We start from the raw sequence: 14,727 nt of genomic DNA on the forward strand, positions 1-14,727 counted from the left end.
AGGAGTCAAGTGATATCCGGTACTTAACAACAAGCTTATCTCCGCTGTACCTCTTCTTTCTTCTTTTACACCCTCAATAATCGTGTTTATAGATGTAAGATAGACAAAATATAATGCCGCCCATCACTTCCTCTCATCCCCTAGGGTCAGGGGAGGACAACTCACCCCCCACATCCACATCAAGGAAGAGACGCGGGCTGGCATGCGAGAGATGTAGGAGTAGGAAACAGAAATGTGGGTTTGGCTTCCTTTTCTCTTGTCCTCAATCATCGCTTGCTTATATCTTGTATACACGAGAGGGATGCTTTGTGCTCAACTTGATCGTGCTTCATCTAATAGGCCTTCCGGGTCAAGGAAGTCGATGTCGGAATTGTCAACGAGCCGACACACCATGCGAGTTTATAGAGAAGAGCGCTAATGAGATATACCTCCAGAGGTGGGTCCGATCTTTTCTATTCTCTCTTCCTCCTCTCCTCCCTTTGCTCGACATGTGGAACATGTGCGAGTTCTCAATACTTATATGTCTTGTATTTATGCCAATAGGTATACAACAGAATTGGAAAATCGAGTTAAACAATTGGAAGAATACATTACCTCCTCGAGGATCAGCATAGCAGCTTCGACTTCAGCATCGGCTTCTGGATCGAGTCAAAGTCCTCAAAATCAGAATCAGAGTCAAAATTCTCAGAGTACGTACCCGGGTGGTAATATCGATGCGAGTGGGTCCGGAAGGAGGGGAAGCGATGATGATAATTTGGCTACTGGGGTTGGGTTCTTGAGTCTGAATGTAAGTTCCTACCTCTAAACAAAGGGTAGGTCACCAACTGAGATCGATGATTTCACTCTATAGGGAAGCTCTGATCCGCTGTACCTCGGTGGAAGCTCTGGTGTAGGCTGGGCCAAGGTGTTGATGCAGTAGGTGCAGCCATTTCCCGGCCATATCTCCAAGGCGAACCAGTCCTGAATAACAGAGTCATGTATAACTATACTTACTGATGGCACCACCCTCGCAGCTCTCTCAAACACAAGACCACCACAAGTACCTCCCCGCGGATCAACCGCCTCTCCCCCTCATCACATACAATCCACCTCAACCCCTATCCCCCAGACATATCAGACCAGGTACCCCTACCTGCCCCACCAGCAGAAAACCTCGGTATACATTACATCACCACGGTCTACTACAGAGTGCAATCAAGATATGGGTTCCTCGATTGGGTGAATATACAAGGTTGGCAAGCGGATTACAAGAAGTTGTGCGGTCTTCAACCCCTCAACACGCACAGAGAAGGAGAGATATCGGGATCGGTGGAAGATCATTTCGGGGCATTCTTTTTGTGGATGTTATATGGGTTTGGAGCGAAGTTGTGCGAGAATGAGGGACCTGTACCGCATGAGGTGGGTCGAGTGTTATTTGATCTGCTTAAGAATCGGCGTAATAAATGTACGATGTGCTGATATCTGGGCTTTCCCCGCTAGGTCTACTTCAACACCGCCCTAAGACACTTCGCACCCCTCTCAACCATCCAGTCACTCACCACCGTCCAGGCCCTCCTCCTTCTTATAGTATATACATTCCGCCATACCTCCTCGGAGTTGAGCTTATGGCATACCGGCGGACTGGCAATTCGCTCAGCGATAGAACTGGGATTACATAGGAAGATACGTTCCAAGGAGATTAGGGAGCGGGATCCCAGGGCGTATTGTATGCGCCAGAGAGTCTGGTGGGGAGCTTATATATTGGATCGGTGAGTCTACCAGCATCTACCACCAGCATCGTCGTTGCTTCATCCCTCGTTGGGAATGGTATGACGTGAGAGGAAAGGTACTAATTTGAGTCTTTGTTAATTGATATAGAATGATCGCTATCCAATTCGGGCGACCATTTGCCATACAAGATAGAGATATAGATATTGAACTACCTATCAATCTCGACGCGAACATCGCGGACCAGGAGGCTCTGTGCGAGTTATTGAACGCTCAGGCGTTGATGCCTGAGACTAACAGGCCAGGAGACGAATATAGGAATGGATATGGGTGTTTTACCTCGGTGAGTGGCCATCATCAGCAACTTCGATCTGTGTAGAAACTCCTGCTCATGGACAATATGCTGATGCTTTTTGTCCTGGAATTCCTAGATGACCTCATTCATCCATACGATCCGCCTGAACCAACTTAAATCGAAGATCCACGAATTGGTCTACACGGTTGACAAGCCTCTCCGGCAGATCGAGGACTCCGATGCGATCCAGGGGATACTAAACGAACTGAATATGTGGAGAGCAAATTATCCGTTGAATCCGACGGATAATAGGATACCTAATTGTTCGCATGAGTTCTTCGAGGTTGAGTATCATAATGTGAGTGATCTTGCACATTTTATCAATTTGTATAGACACATCACTTCTTTCCAGTCAGGTTTACATCTTGCTGACCTTGTCTGTTTGTTGCTCAAACAGTGCGTGCAAATCCTCTTGAGACCCTTGGCAGCACGAGATGATGCCCCGGATTATTGGTTGCGCAATTGTGCGGGTAGTGCGGCTGCTGTGTTGGATGTGGGTCACAATTGGATTCGACCTTTCGAATGCCACCACTGATGTGCGGTTCGAACACAGATCGAATGTCAGTTACTCCGCAGGGACTCGAAGAACTTAGCTACATGGGTACTGTGCAAGATATTCATGAGGTGAATCGACCTCTGGCTGACTTGTCGCATGAAAGGATGTCACTGCTGACCTGTTACGATCTAACATTCAGTGGATTGACCCTTCTGCACGTGATATGGAATCATCCTCAGGTGTTGCCTTCTTCCACTGTATCCAGAGCTTTGCGATCATGCTCTACATGCTGTGAGTCGTACACTCCCACTCCGTCAGAAAGTCAGACTGACATTTCACCTGTCTTTAGTGTTCATCTACGCCCAGCAATTCCCGATCGCAGGCTCCTACCTAGATTGCTTCGAAGATCTAGTCAAAGCGTTCGATGAAAGGCGTGAAGCGCATAACAACGATACCAACAACATCAGCGGTGGCAATGAACACAACATAAGCGCCATGATGGGTTTGTCGAGATCAAACGATAATACCCTTGTGGGCGCTGGTACTAGCTTTGGCGCGAATACAAATGGCGATAACGCCACTGTACCTGGGGTCGGAGTTGTCAGTCAAGCGGATATCTGGACGGATAGGCTGGATAATATGGGTGGGATGTTACCTGGTCTTAGAGAGGATCTGGCATCGTGAGTGATCATCTCCCTTTCCAACGTGCTTTAAGAGAGAACGATCGAGGCAAAACTGATTTATCGATCACTCTATAGGCTGATCAATTCATTCGGTCCACCAAACACGGACCAACCAATGATGAACACCATTCCTGAACCCATTTCACTCCCGTTCAATAATAGCAATTCCTTCAACGGAGGTATGACGAACCCCACGGCCCAAGACCCGATGATAGAGATGATGTGGAATTTACCATTCGATTCGTGGACCGGCGATCAGACCATCGATATCTCCAGTCTGTTCGATAATAACGATTTGCAAGGGTTTGACCTGTTGAACAATCATATCAATACGAGTAATATGAATAATCTCATGTAGATTGACTGGATGAGTCATTGTCTAGTTGTGCTGAGTCTGTTGTCTAGGTCATGTATTTGTACGATACAGCTGTGTAAGTAAAAATTGTTTAAGGTGTACTATCATACCAATGCATCTATGAATATCTATAGTACACTATAAACAATCTGAGAATATATACTGTAAAAATCTAAAAGCTAAAGTCCTCCTCTATGGTGATATCAAACCTCCCATGAATATCCTCTGAACTCGATCCCAAAAGAACCTGATATATACCCTTCTGCACCTCCCACCTGTGATTGGCTATACTCCAATATGCGAAAGCCTCTCTATTCAACTGCAAAGTCACTTTCTCCTCCCCACTTGGTGGAATAAGCGAGGTTTTCTTGAATCCCTTTAATTCCCTCTTTGGTCTGTCTACCCCTTCGATGATGGGAGGACAGACGTAGAGCTGAACGATCTCTCTTCCCTGGGTTGGGCCGGTGTTTCGGACTATACATGATATCTCGATTGAGCTGGTCGAGGAAAGATTGAGGGAAGGGTGGGCTGAGGCCGGTTGGGCATATTGGAATGTCGTGTAACTATATCTCAATCGTTAGTCTTTTCCAATGAGACTGTGGACTGAAGGGTAATAGGGTAGGGCTCACCTCAAACCATGTCCAAAGGGGAAAGCAGCCTGTGGACCGTGCGACACGAATTGGCGATATCCCACAAAAACACCTTCTTCGTAATGTACCTACCCATAACCACTTATCAGCCCGTGTCAATCCGACACAGCACCAGGAGTAGAGCCAAGGAAGTAAGACGTACCTTCCCATCCACGCCTGGGAAACTCTCCAGTGTTTTATGCGACCTACAATCCCCCAACTTCTTGGGTATCGTAAAAGGTAATTTCCCTGAGGGGTTCGTACGGCCAAACAGAATCTCCGCGAGTCCATTACCAGTTTCATTCCCATTATAGAAGAAATGGAGCATCGTATCGCACCGATCCAGGAAAGGTAGCTCAAGGGGTGTGCCACTTTGTAGACATACCACGGCGTCGGGGCGGACAGATAATATTGATTCGATTAGGTTGAGAGTGGGGGAAGGGAGAGAGAGGGTCTGACGGTCGAATCCTTCTGTCTCGAATTCTGTTCCATGTCATAACAGGATCACTTCATCGGCATTTGCCTTCTTGCCTTACTACCTCGTCCCGCTCATTCAGACATGTAATCAAGTGAGCAGACATACCAGCATTCAATCCAGCTACCAACACCACATAATCCACCGACCCAGCCAACTCGATAGCTTCGCGTATATGCTCTTCAGGCGATAATTTCAGGTATCCGCCAAATCTCAGACCACCCCTTGAGCTGAGAGCTAAGGGCCCAACAAAAGATGTAGAAGCGGATGGCGAGGCATATTCTACCCTTATCTTGTAGGTCGTGCCTTCTTGAAGATGTATCGTGTTCGTCTCTTCACGTGAACCTTTCCCGTAGAATAGTTCTCCAGGGAGAGGAGAGGTGGAGTTATCAATTAGGAGACTATCGATGCACATCATGTCAAAATTAGCTTTCTTCATCCCCTTCCGCCTATCGTTCAAACATCTTGGACGGTTATGAAGGAATGACTAAGGTGCAACAGGCCAGACTCACACATCGTCGACATAAAGATCCGATACACCCAACGCACCCACACCGAACTCGTATATCCCGGAACGGGGTGGTGTGAACGTAGCGTTGACAGTGGCGTAACATGCTCTATTCAGCTCTTCAGGTAGATTATCATTGAAGAACATGTTGGAATTGGTGGTGGTCAATTGATGTATGGGTATCCTAGAGGAAGAGGAGGGAGGGTCATTGTAAAATGTTATATCGAATCCTGCTTGGCCTTTTGAGTTTATCAATTCCTCGCCCTGTTCAACCATTAGCAAAAAGTTAAAGAACAAGGAAGCTAATGACTCACAATCAACGGTGTCAACTTATGCGCATCGCACCCCCTCGCATAAAGCACTTCTGCACCGTCACCCACAGCAGCCTTGATCCCATCTAGCGGACTGACAGTATATGTAGGTCGGAGGGCAGCGCTTCCCCCACCGAATATCTGAGCTCGGCTCGCGTTTGGACCTATCACTGCTATTCGTTTACCTGTTTTGGGCAGTGGTAGGATCTTGCGATTGTTCTTCAATAGCACCACGGCGTCCTGTGGTACGACTCTCATGATCAGCCTCCTATACTTCTAGGCAAGATATTTTGAAATGGCCCATCTCAAAGGACACAGAACGTACAGCAGCAGACTGCCTCATCACGCCTATCGCTGGAGTGGGATTCTCGTTTTCCTCCCCATTACTCAGTATACCGGATGGTATCAGTCGATTTACCAACTTGAGCACCTGCTCACACATGACACATTAGTACCTGATGGCGAAGACCTGTATCATCGGCGATTTGAGGGCTACTCACCTGTCGTGCTCGCTCGTCAATCTCTGATTCTTTCACTTTACCGCAGGTCACCATCCGTAACAACGCAGGTCCACGTATGATCGATGGACCGGGCATCTCGAGGTCCAAACCAGCTTGGATCGCTTCGTCTGTAGAATATGTTCCGTGCCTAAACATGTTCTCAATTCAGGATCCATACTTCTCATCGTTCACCGTGCACAGGCCGCTCACCAGTCTGATACGACCATACCTGATTATGTGTACCTCCATCAGCCAAACTTCACACTGAGATTGACAAGACGAAGGGCTCACCCTCATATCCCCATTCCTTCCTCAACAAATCCGTTATCAGCTCCCCAGTCTCCGAGGCGTGCTTCCCATTCACACGATTATAACTTGTCATGACCAACCAAGGATTACTCTCTCGAATCGCAATCTCGAACGGTTTTAGGTATATCTCTCTTAGGGATCTTTCGTCGACTTCAGCTATACACGTCAAATTGATAGATCAGACCGTTGTTTAGATCCAGCATTATTCGTCGTCCTGTGCTCACCACTGATAGAATACTATCGAGCAGACCATCATCAGCACCTACCTCCTGAAGGACAGCTCAAAGCAGAAAGATCGGCCGAACTCACCCGCTGCGTCTCCTGATCATTGCAAACCAGATGTTTCAACGTCGCAGCCACACCCGTACTTTGACATCCCCTTATGAACCCTCCAGCAAGATGTCCACTAAGTAATGGATCTTCTGAGAAACTCTCAAACCCCCTTCCATTCAGGGGTGTACGGAGCATGTTAACAGTCGGCGCCAGTAGTACGTGCACACCTGATGTCACACAAATGGTCAGCAGGTCATGCTTCGAGTTTCTCCTGGAGATATCAGATTGATATGATCAAAGCCAGAGAGACACGACGCACCTTTGGCCCTGCACTCATCACCTAGCGCGACTCCTACTTCAGATACAAGCTCTACATCCCAGGTACTTGCCAGACCCGTCGCACAAGGAAAACAAGCCGCCGGAACACCTTCGAAGAACTTCGTACCCCTACATCCATTCGGACCGTCGGATAACTGCCCTCAAGCTCATACCGTCAGCTTGTATCTTCATCGAGGGGTTGCTCTTGGAGTAAACAAAGAGATAAAGCTTACTCTGAGAGAAGGGATGTTGAATTTTGGGATATCCCTTGTATGCCAATTATCTATCGTATCCCAAACTCATCAGCTCGTGCTGCATTACACCGCGGTGGTTGACATACCTTTTCCTGATAACAATGATACCTTCTCTGGTAAAGACAACTTCGATAATACCTCTTCGACATCCAGTAATTTGATTTTGGACGGTGAGCGCTCTGGGGACGGGTGAATCGCTACGGGCATCTTGCTTTTGATGGACGACAGGCCAGGGGACACCGAACAAGTTGGACGAAGGACGAATGAGGTTATGGAGACCACATTCACTTGTATACGATGTGTTCCAGGGGATTCTCAACGTGCTATTCAACAATGCTTCAACTCAGTGATCAATTTTGTCTGTTGAATTCACTGCGATCTCACTTCAATGGACATACAGCTCATCCGAAGTATCGGTAATTCACTACCTTGCTACTGAGTATGAATCAGATACTGTGAATCATCAGATCATCGGCTAACCTCCGTCTTCAGGAAGATAGGCTCAGTTCCAACCAGGTACCATCCCGGTCCGTACGAGTCCAGTCCGACGAAGATCGCCCGATGCGATGGCACTGGGATTGACCAATCCCATGTCTTCGTACGAAGTAACCGCAAGATCGGTATCAGGGTAAAGAGCTCCGCAAGCAACGCCGCCTCCTTTCCTCTCGCCCAAAGGATGTTTGTACGCAGAGGCCCGTGCGCGCCGTGGCGGTATCTCAAGCTGTTGAATCAATGTAATGTCGGATCCCAAACAACTGGATGGGATGGACTAAACGGAATAAGCGATGGTATCGGTAATTCCTTCATAACGTTATCGACCATCGCATATTCCGATTGTGTGGACTTAGAGCGTGTCTCATGTTGTTTCTTCAGCCTTTCCACCTAATCACTCGCGTTCGCTTTTGGCATCAACTTTCGTTACCAAGATCTCCCTATCCTCGGATACTACAAGAACAAGGTCAAACCAATGTTCAGGTCAAGTATTCTTCGGAGACACTCCGATCTTCAAGAACAGGTAACGGGACCATGAAATTTCGGGAATACCAGTTCTCGCACCGGAGCACCATCTAATTACTAGATACCCCAGGACGTACGGTCTCGCATCGGCGGATAAGAAAAGGGTATATATATAGGACGACATTAGGTATCTATGTCCAAGAATCGAATCCTCTTTCATTAGGACACGAAAACGAAAACGAAAACAAATACCGCGTACAAGATGGCCGCTCCATTACCCAAATACGAAGAGAAATCACTTCACCCCCATCCCCTCGATCATGATCAAGAGCCCCTTGGTCTCGGTATGGGAGGGGACGAGAAGGGACCGGAACCGAACTTGCTCGATGCTACTGCCGTGGATGCCGAGAAGGAGTTCACGGAGGAGGAGAATAAGAGGTTGTTGAAGAGGATTGATTGGTACCTTATGCCTAGTGCGTCTTATTCCTGACCCAATCAATCATAAATATGTGGGATAAATGCTGATTGCAAGTTGTGTAGTTATGGCTATGACTTAGTATGTCCCTCGATCGGTCGATAGTTTGTACAAGAGGTAATCTTACTGATAGTATATCTCTAACAAAATAGTGGTATTCAATATGCCGATAAACAGTCGATCTCGAACTCTACTCTGTTCGGTATCGCCGCAGATACCAATCTTCATGGGTGAGTTTTTCTTCTCAACACTACCCTTGAAGTATGAGCTCATACGTGCTTGGGTTGGAATAGTCAACAAACAGCTTGGTTGTCCACGATCTTCTACTTGGCCTACTTGGTCTTGTAAGTTCAAATTCAATTCTAAAATATAGAACTGGATCTAGGCTGATTCTCCTTCCGACCTTATATAGTGAGGGGCCCATGAACTATATCATGCAAAAGGTCCGACTCGGTCGATTTCTGTCTATCGCAGTGTTCATCTGGGGAGCCTTGGTCATGCTCATTGCTGTGTGTCATAATTGGGCGGGGTTGATGATTCTCCGAACGTTGATTGGTGGTTTTGAGTGAGTCATCCCTTTCTCTTGTCCTTTATCCCACCTGATTTGGTCTTAATCCTCAATCCCTGTATGATCCTTCCACACCCAAATGCTAATATGGGAAGACCCTACTGATATACCCAACTCTCCTCCAGATCATGTATCTCCCCCGGTTTCCTAATGATAGTAGCCTCATGGTACAAACGAGAAGAGCATGGCATGCGCTCGATGATCTGGATGGCCCAGAACGGGTTCTTCGCAATTTTCACAGGACTAGTCACATACGGTATAGGAGTAGCCACCCAGAACAACGGTGGTATCGCCGCCTGGAGATCTATCAACCTCTTCCTTGGGGGAATGACCTCTGCATGGGCTATTGTATTATTCTTCTTGCTTGGTACGCCGGACGAAGTGCGATGGTTGACCCCCGAACAGAAGAAGCAGGCTGTGGCGAGAATAGTCTCGAATCAGAGTGGTGGTGGTGGTCAATCGGAGTGGAAGTGGTCTCAGGTCAGGGAGGCGTTCTTGGACCCACAGATCTATTGCTATTTCTTGATTTCGTTCTTGGCTGATGTACCTAATGGAGGGTATGGGATTTTTGGTGGGATTGTGACTAAGGTGGGTTGACTACTCCCGCTTCTCCTCCCTTTCTTTCCGTACCACCTTGCTATCCCATAAATGAACAGGGATGGTCACTGATGTTATCTGCTCGTGACGAGTTAGTCCTTCGGATTCACCTCCCTCCAAGTCATCCTTCTAAACATGCCAGGAGGAGCCATGGGCGGTTCATTCAATGTTCTCTCAGGATTCCTCGCAACCAAATACAAAAACACCCGAACATACTACATGGCTTTTTCGATGATTGCTGGATGTGCGGGTCTGCTTGTCGCCGCGCTGTTGCCGCAGGAACACGCTTATAGGTGGAAGAAGTGGGGTGGGCTTTTGACGATGAGTATTTACTCGACGGCGGTGTTTATGGGTTGGAGTATGTTGCCTTCCAATGTTGCTGGTGAGTCCGGTTCTTCTCTGAACCAATCGTTCACGATCATAACTTATCGAGGATTACATCACCGAGTGATAGTGAAAATGCTAGAAACGTTACTGATGCTCTGATTCGTGGACAGGCCGAACCAAGAAATCAGTAGCTTCTACAATGTCTTTCGTAGGTTATTGCGCAGGTAACATCGTGGGATCTCAGCTGGTAAGTCTCCCTCCATCACGCTCACCCCTCATCCGCTGACAATAAAGGGAAATGTACTGATCCCTTGGGTTCACAGTACCAAGCCAAAGACGCCCCCTTGTACAGACCAGGTCTCATAGCCAGTGCGATCTGTTTCGGCCTCACCTTCGTGGTCATCTTCATCCTCCGGTTCTACTACATCTGGGTAAACGCCAGGAGAGATAAGAAAGCTAGACAGTCGGGTTTATCTGCCGAAGAGATGGAAAGGCTCGGTAAGATTAATGGGGAGAATGATTTGACGGATATCCAGAATCCTCATTTCAGATATACATATTAGGAGCAAGGCAGGATTGGTCTCCTCAGACCAGTTTACGGAAGAACGGAAAACAATTTTTGAGCTGTAGATGGCATTTGGAGGTTTGATTTTTTTGGGTCGGGTAGATATGCTATGTACTTTGTTAGTATACGAGTAGCGACGTTGTTTTTGTCATTTTGGGTCCGAGTCGAACTCTGACTTGGGTTTGGTTTAGTTTCGGTGGAAGCTTTATCTGGCTGTTAGTAGAGTAGAGTGCGTCTTTATATGCATACTCGAGTTCTTTGTTTCGGTAGAACTATCCATATCCAGTTGAAGAATGTAGTATCGTCTTGTTACCGTATTACACTATCTTACCATGACATTTGGATACTCTGATCGTACAACACAAGTTCTCATCGCTTACTCTTACCCTCCTTTCGACGATTGATTGATTGGGATCGAACTATCTCCTCGGTGATTCGGGCGAGGCAGATCATATTCTGCACAGCATCGGAATCGTGCAGTGATGGCTATGGCTATGGCTATGAACCGAGTGATCAGAGAGAGGGTCAGTGCGTGATTAATCGATTAGATGAATGATCGTCCGTGCGGATCAGATTACTCATCAGACGATTCCTTTCGAAGCAGGTTGATTGATTGATTGACTGGTGAAGCATCGTACGTCCGTATCAACCCGATACTTGGAGCATCAGCACCACATCGATAGATACGAGTATTCTTGTTTACATCTACATCGATAACGAGTAAACACAGTGTACAGAGTAAGATGCGGTTCCGGATGTGGAATAAGGAAATCACAAACTAACTCAGAGTTGTGCCTGAACTCTCCAAGCAAAGCATAAAGCACAAGCACAAGCAGACTAGTACGACCCGAACAAGAAAAGTGATGATGGCCGCCTGGACCTGCTTTCTGATCTGATCCCACGTTTTTCAGCCAGTCAAAGGATGAGGTTAACTTGATATTACCCTGAGATGGGAAGAGTACGTAGAGTAACTAAGAGTAACGTGTTGAGGCGGCCACGCGAATCTCTCTCTCTCAACTCTCTTTTTTCGCGCTACTAGTAGATTTATACCCTGGAATGGTGAAATCCACCAACCACCACCACCATACACACCATACTTCACCATAGATAACTCAATCATCCAACCTTGTCTCTCTTTCTTCTTTTATTTCTTCAATCTCACCTTTCTACTCTCTTTTCATATCCATACATACCCCTCATACCCCCTCTCTTCAAGATGGCTCCTATCCAAGTCAAAAAGATCTGTTGTAGTGAGTCACTCATCCGCTCATACCTCCTCACCGTCAACCAGGGAGACGGTCCCATCATCTGCTGCGCTTCTCTATGATAACGAGTGTGAAGATAATTTACTGACATATCCTCATTTCTACTTCGCCTAACAGTCGGTGCTGGTTACGTCGGTAAGTCAGCTCTCTGTGCTTGATCGCTCTGCAGTTCAGACCAAGCTGACCTCTTCCCATGATTAGGTGGTCCCACTTGTGCTGTCATGTACGCGACTTTCCCCATGATTCTACGCGTCGTATACAACGTGAACTGACGTGTTTCTTTCGTATGATTGCTAATACAGTGCTTTGAAATGGTGAGTAACGACCCTCCATGAAACTCACCCTACCCTTACATGCATTGCATCCCTTCCTCATGTTATCCTTCCCAACTTCCTCCGAGACGAAACCTCCACGTCTTTACGTGGTGGTGAAATAACGTGTCTCCTCTCACACATATCTTGTCTCATAACAAGCATACCTACATATCCTCCTCTTCTACCTCCTGCTCTGTCTACCTTTACTGCTCTACTATAGCATCCGCTAATCTGTGCATTGTTTCCGTATGCAGTCCTCACATCCAAGTCACCATCGTCGATCTCAACCAACAGCGAATCGACGCTTGGAACTCTGATGAACTCCCCATCTACGAGCCAGGTCTCGATGAAGTCGTCAAGGCTGCCAGAGGAAAGAACTTGTTCTTCTCCACTGACGTTGACAAGGGAATCGAGGAGGCCGAGTTCGTGTCGTGATCGCGTATAACCTTATCGAAGAGACGCGCAAAGCTGACGCGACTTGTTGGTGATCGATAGCCTCATCTTCGTCTCCGTTAACACCCCAACCAAGAAGTCTGGTATCGGTGCTGGTTTCGCCGCTGACTTGAAGTGAGTAATATCTCTCTGCCTCATTTCGAGGAACATACTTATGCGTACACCTTAGATTCCTCCAACTTGCTACCCGACGAATTGCCGAGGTTGCCAAATCCTCCAAGATTGTTGTCGAGAAATCCACCGTTCCTTGTAGAACCGCTGAGTGAGTCTTTCTCTTTTCTCTTTCTCAGTCGGTCAGAATATAGCTGATTTCGGAGTAGTGCTATGCGAACTATCCTCGAAGCCAACTCCAAGCCCGGATGCCACTTCGACATTCTTTCCAACCCTGGTAAGTGATCTGCCCTCGATGTCGTCCTGTGAACAAATTGCTAACGCCTTGTCTGCAGAGTTCTTGGCTGAAGGTACCGCCATTGAGGATCTTTTCGCTCCCGACAGAGTCTTGATCGGTTCTCTCCAAACTCAACAAGGTAAAGACGCCTGTGAAGCTCTTACCCAAGTTTACGCCAACTGGGTTCCAAGAGACCGAATCCTCACCGTCGGTCTTTGGTCTTCCGAGCTTTCCAAACTTGCCGCCAATGCCATGTTGGCCCAGAGAATCTCATCCGTCAACGCCCTTTCGGCCATCTGTGAAGCTACCGGTGCTAACATCGATGAGGTCGCTTACGCCGTTGGTAAAGATACCAGAATGGGTTCTAAGTTCTTGAAGGCTTCAGTCGTAAGTACATCTGTTCTTTTGTCCCTTCGTCCAACTTTATGGGAAGGAACATTGCTGACCAAAAGGTGGATTCGTAGGGTTTCGGTGGTTCATGTTTCCAAAAAGATATCCTCAACTTGGTCTACCTTTCCGAATCCCTCCACTTACCTGAAGTTGCCAAGTACTGGAGAGCCGTCGTTGAGATGAATGAATACCAAAAATCTCGATTTGCCAACAAGGTCGTTGACACTTTGTTCAACACCATCACCGGAAAGAAGATTGCTATCCTCGGTTGGGCTTTCAAGAAGGACACTGGTGATAGTGAGTCAGGTTATTGACTTCATCATAGTCAAGTTTGTGCTGACATAGTGCATCTGTTCAGCCCGAGAATCTCCTGCTATCACTCTTGCCAACCACTTCTTGACTGAGAAGGCTAGAATCAACATCTACGACCCTCAAGTAAGCAAGGACCAAATCTGGCTCGACTTGACTGAGTGAGTAGGACAGTTTTTAACGCTCAATTGGGACAGGGTGCTGATATCACGACGTTATAGCTACGGAGACATCCCCGCCGAACCCAGTAAGTATATGGGAACCGGTAACACTGCTTTGTGTAAAATTGCTGACTTCAATTGATCACGTACCCAGTCAAGCCCCACGTCACCATCTCTCAGACCGTTGAGGAGGCTTGTCACAACGCCGAGGCCATCGTCGTCTGTACCGAATGGGATGAGTTCAAGACCCTCGACTGGCAAAAGAGTGAGTCGATCATGACACTGATGTATCGAGTCTCATGCTGATATCCTCATCATCTGTTAGTCTACGACGACTGTCCTCGACCCGCTTTCGTCTTTGAGTGAGTGATTCATCAGCTATCCACAATACTCGTGAATCAACGCTGATACGATTGATGCAATATAGCGGTCGACTCATCCTCGACAGAAAAGCCCTTACCGAGATCGGCTTCAAGGTCACCTCTATCGGTACCGGAGACAGATTATAAGGTGGTTTTTGGTTTCTTGAAAGCTAAGATACCTTGCTTCTTGGATATGCTCGCTACCCATCATCAGATATTCCTCAAATGAATAAACAACATATATATCTTGCGTTACGCTCTTTTTTGGTCATCTCTTCTTGAAATAGACTTTCTCTTTACTCTTATATACTCCATCATGAATCATACATTGCGAATAGATTTGTGGTCGTCAGGCTGGCATTGTGTGGTGTGTGTTGTGTTATGAATAGCATACTTAATGGGAGGGTGGGTGTGCTGAGTGGG

At 47.1% G+C, this 14,727-nt stretch overlaps 4 protein-coding genes across 4 annotated transcripts; 3 read left to right on the forward strand and 1 right to left on the reverse strand.

The window, feature by feature from the left end:
- Nucleotides 1-113: 113 nt before the first annotated feature.
- On the forward strand, nt 114-3,599 carry I302_109160 (uncharacterized protein; the record flags this gene model as incomplete). The annotated part of the gene is made up of 13 exons (XM_019194889.1): nt 114-234; nt 340-436; nt 544-787; nt 851-915; nt 1,014-1,398; nt 1,480-1,748; nt 1,858-2,050; nt 2,139-2,360; nt 2,460-2,555; nt 2,616-2,686; nt 2,758-2,849; nt 2,908-3,238; nt 3,317-3,599. The coding sequence occupies 13 exons, from the start codon at nt 114-116 to the stop codon at nt 3,597-3,599; spliced, it is 2,469 nt and encodes an 822-aa protein (XP_019043725.1).
- A 169-nt stretch (nt 3,600-3,768) lies between these two features.
- I302_109161 (uncharacterized protein) lies at nt 3,769-7,380 on the reverse strand (the record flags this gene model as incomplete). Its single annotated transcript, XM_065870809.1, has 15 exons — nt 3,769-4,159; nt 4,226-4,314; nt 4,389-4,708; nt 4,809-5,101; nt 5,213-5,472; nt 5,523-5,759; nt 5,845-5,949; nt 6,020-6,167; nt 6,230-6,248; nt 6,311-6,484; nt 6,553-6,565; nt 6,638-6,828; nt 6,921-7,074; nt 7,153-7,202; nt 7,260-7,380. 15 exons carry the CDS (start codon nt 7,378-7,380, stop codon nt 3,769-3,771), a joined length of 2,565 nt encoding a protein of 854 aa, XP_065726881.1.
- Nucleotides 7,381-8,392: 1,012 nt separating this feature from the next.
- On the forward strand, nt 8,393-10,660 carry I302_109162 (uncharacterized protein; the record flags this gene model as incomplete). The annotated part of the gene is made up of 9 exons (XM_019194891.1): nt 8,393-8,603; nt 8,671-8,686; nt 8,758-8,835; nt 8,899-8,949; nt 9,018-9,170; nt 9,299-9,761; nt 9,867-10,152; nt 10,268-10,344; nt 10,421-10,660. 9 exons carry the CDS (start codon nt 8,393-8,395, stop codon nt 10,658-10,660), a joined length of 1,575 nt encoding a protein of 524 aa, XP_019043727.1.
- Nucleotides 10,661-11,878: 1,218 nt separating this feature from the next.
- On the forward strand, nt 11,879-14,451 carry I302_109163 (uncharacterized protein; the record flags this gene model as incomplete). The annotated part of the gene is made up of 14 exons (XM_065870810.1): nt 11,879-11,912; nt 12,045-12,062; nt 12,129-12,150; nt 12,496-12,663; nt 12,737-12,808; nt 12,864-12,956; nt 13,015-13,082; nt 13,141-13,469; nt 13,547-13,769; nt 13,831-13,942; nt 14,003-14,028; nt 14,097-14,207; nt 14,268-14,304; nt 14,370-14,451. The coding sequence occupies 14 exons, from the start codon at nt 11,879-11,881 to the stop codon at nt 14,449-14,451; spliced, it is 1,395 nt and encodes a 464-aa protein (XP_065726882.1).
- Between the last annotated feature and the right edge of the window lie 276 nt (nt 14,452-14,727).

The sequence above is a fragment of the Kwoniella bestiolae genome, chromosome 8 (assembly GCF_000512585.2).
Source record: "Kwoniella bestiolae CBS 10118 chromosome 8, complete sequence".
Lineage (NCBI taxonomy): Eukaryota > Fungi > Basidiomycota > Tremellomycetes > Tremellales > Cryptococcaceae > Kwoniella > Kwoniella bestiolae.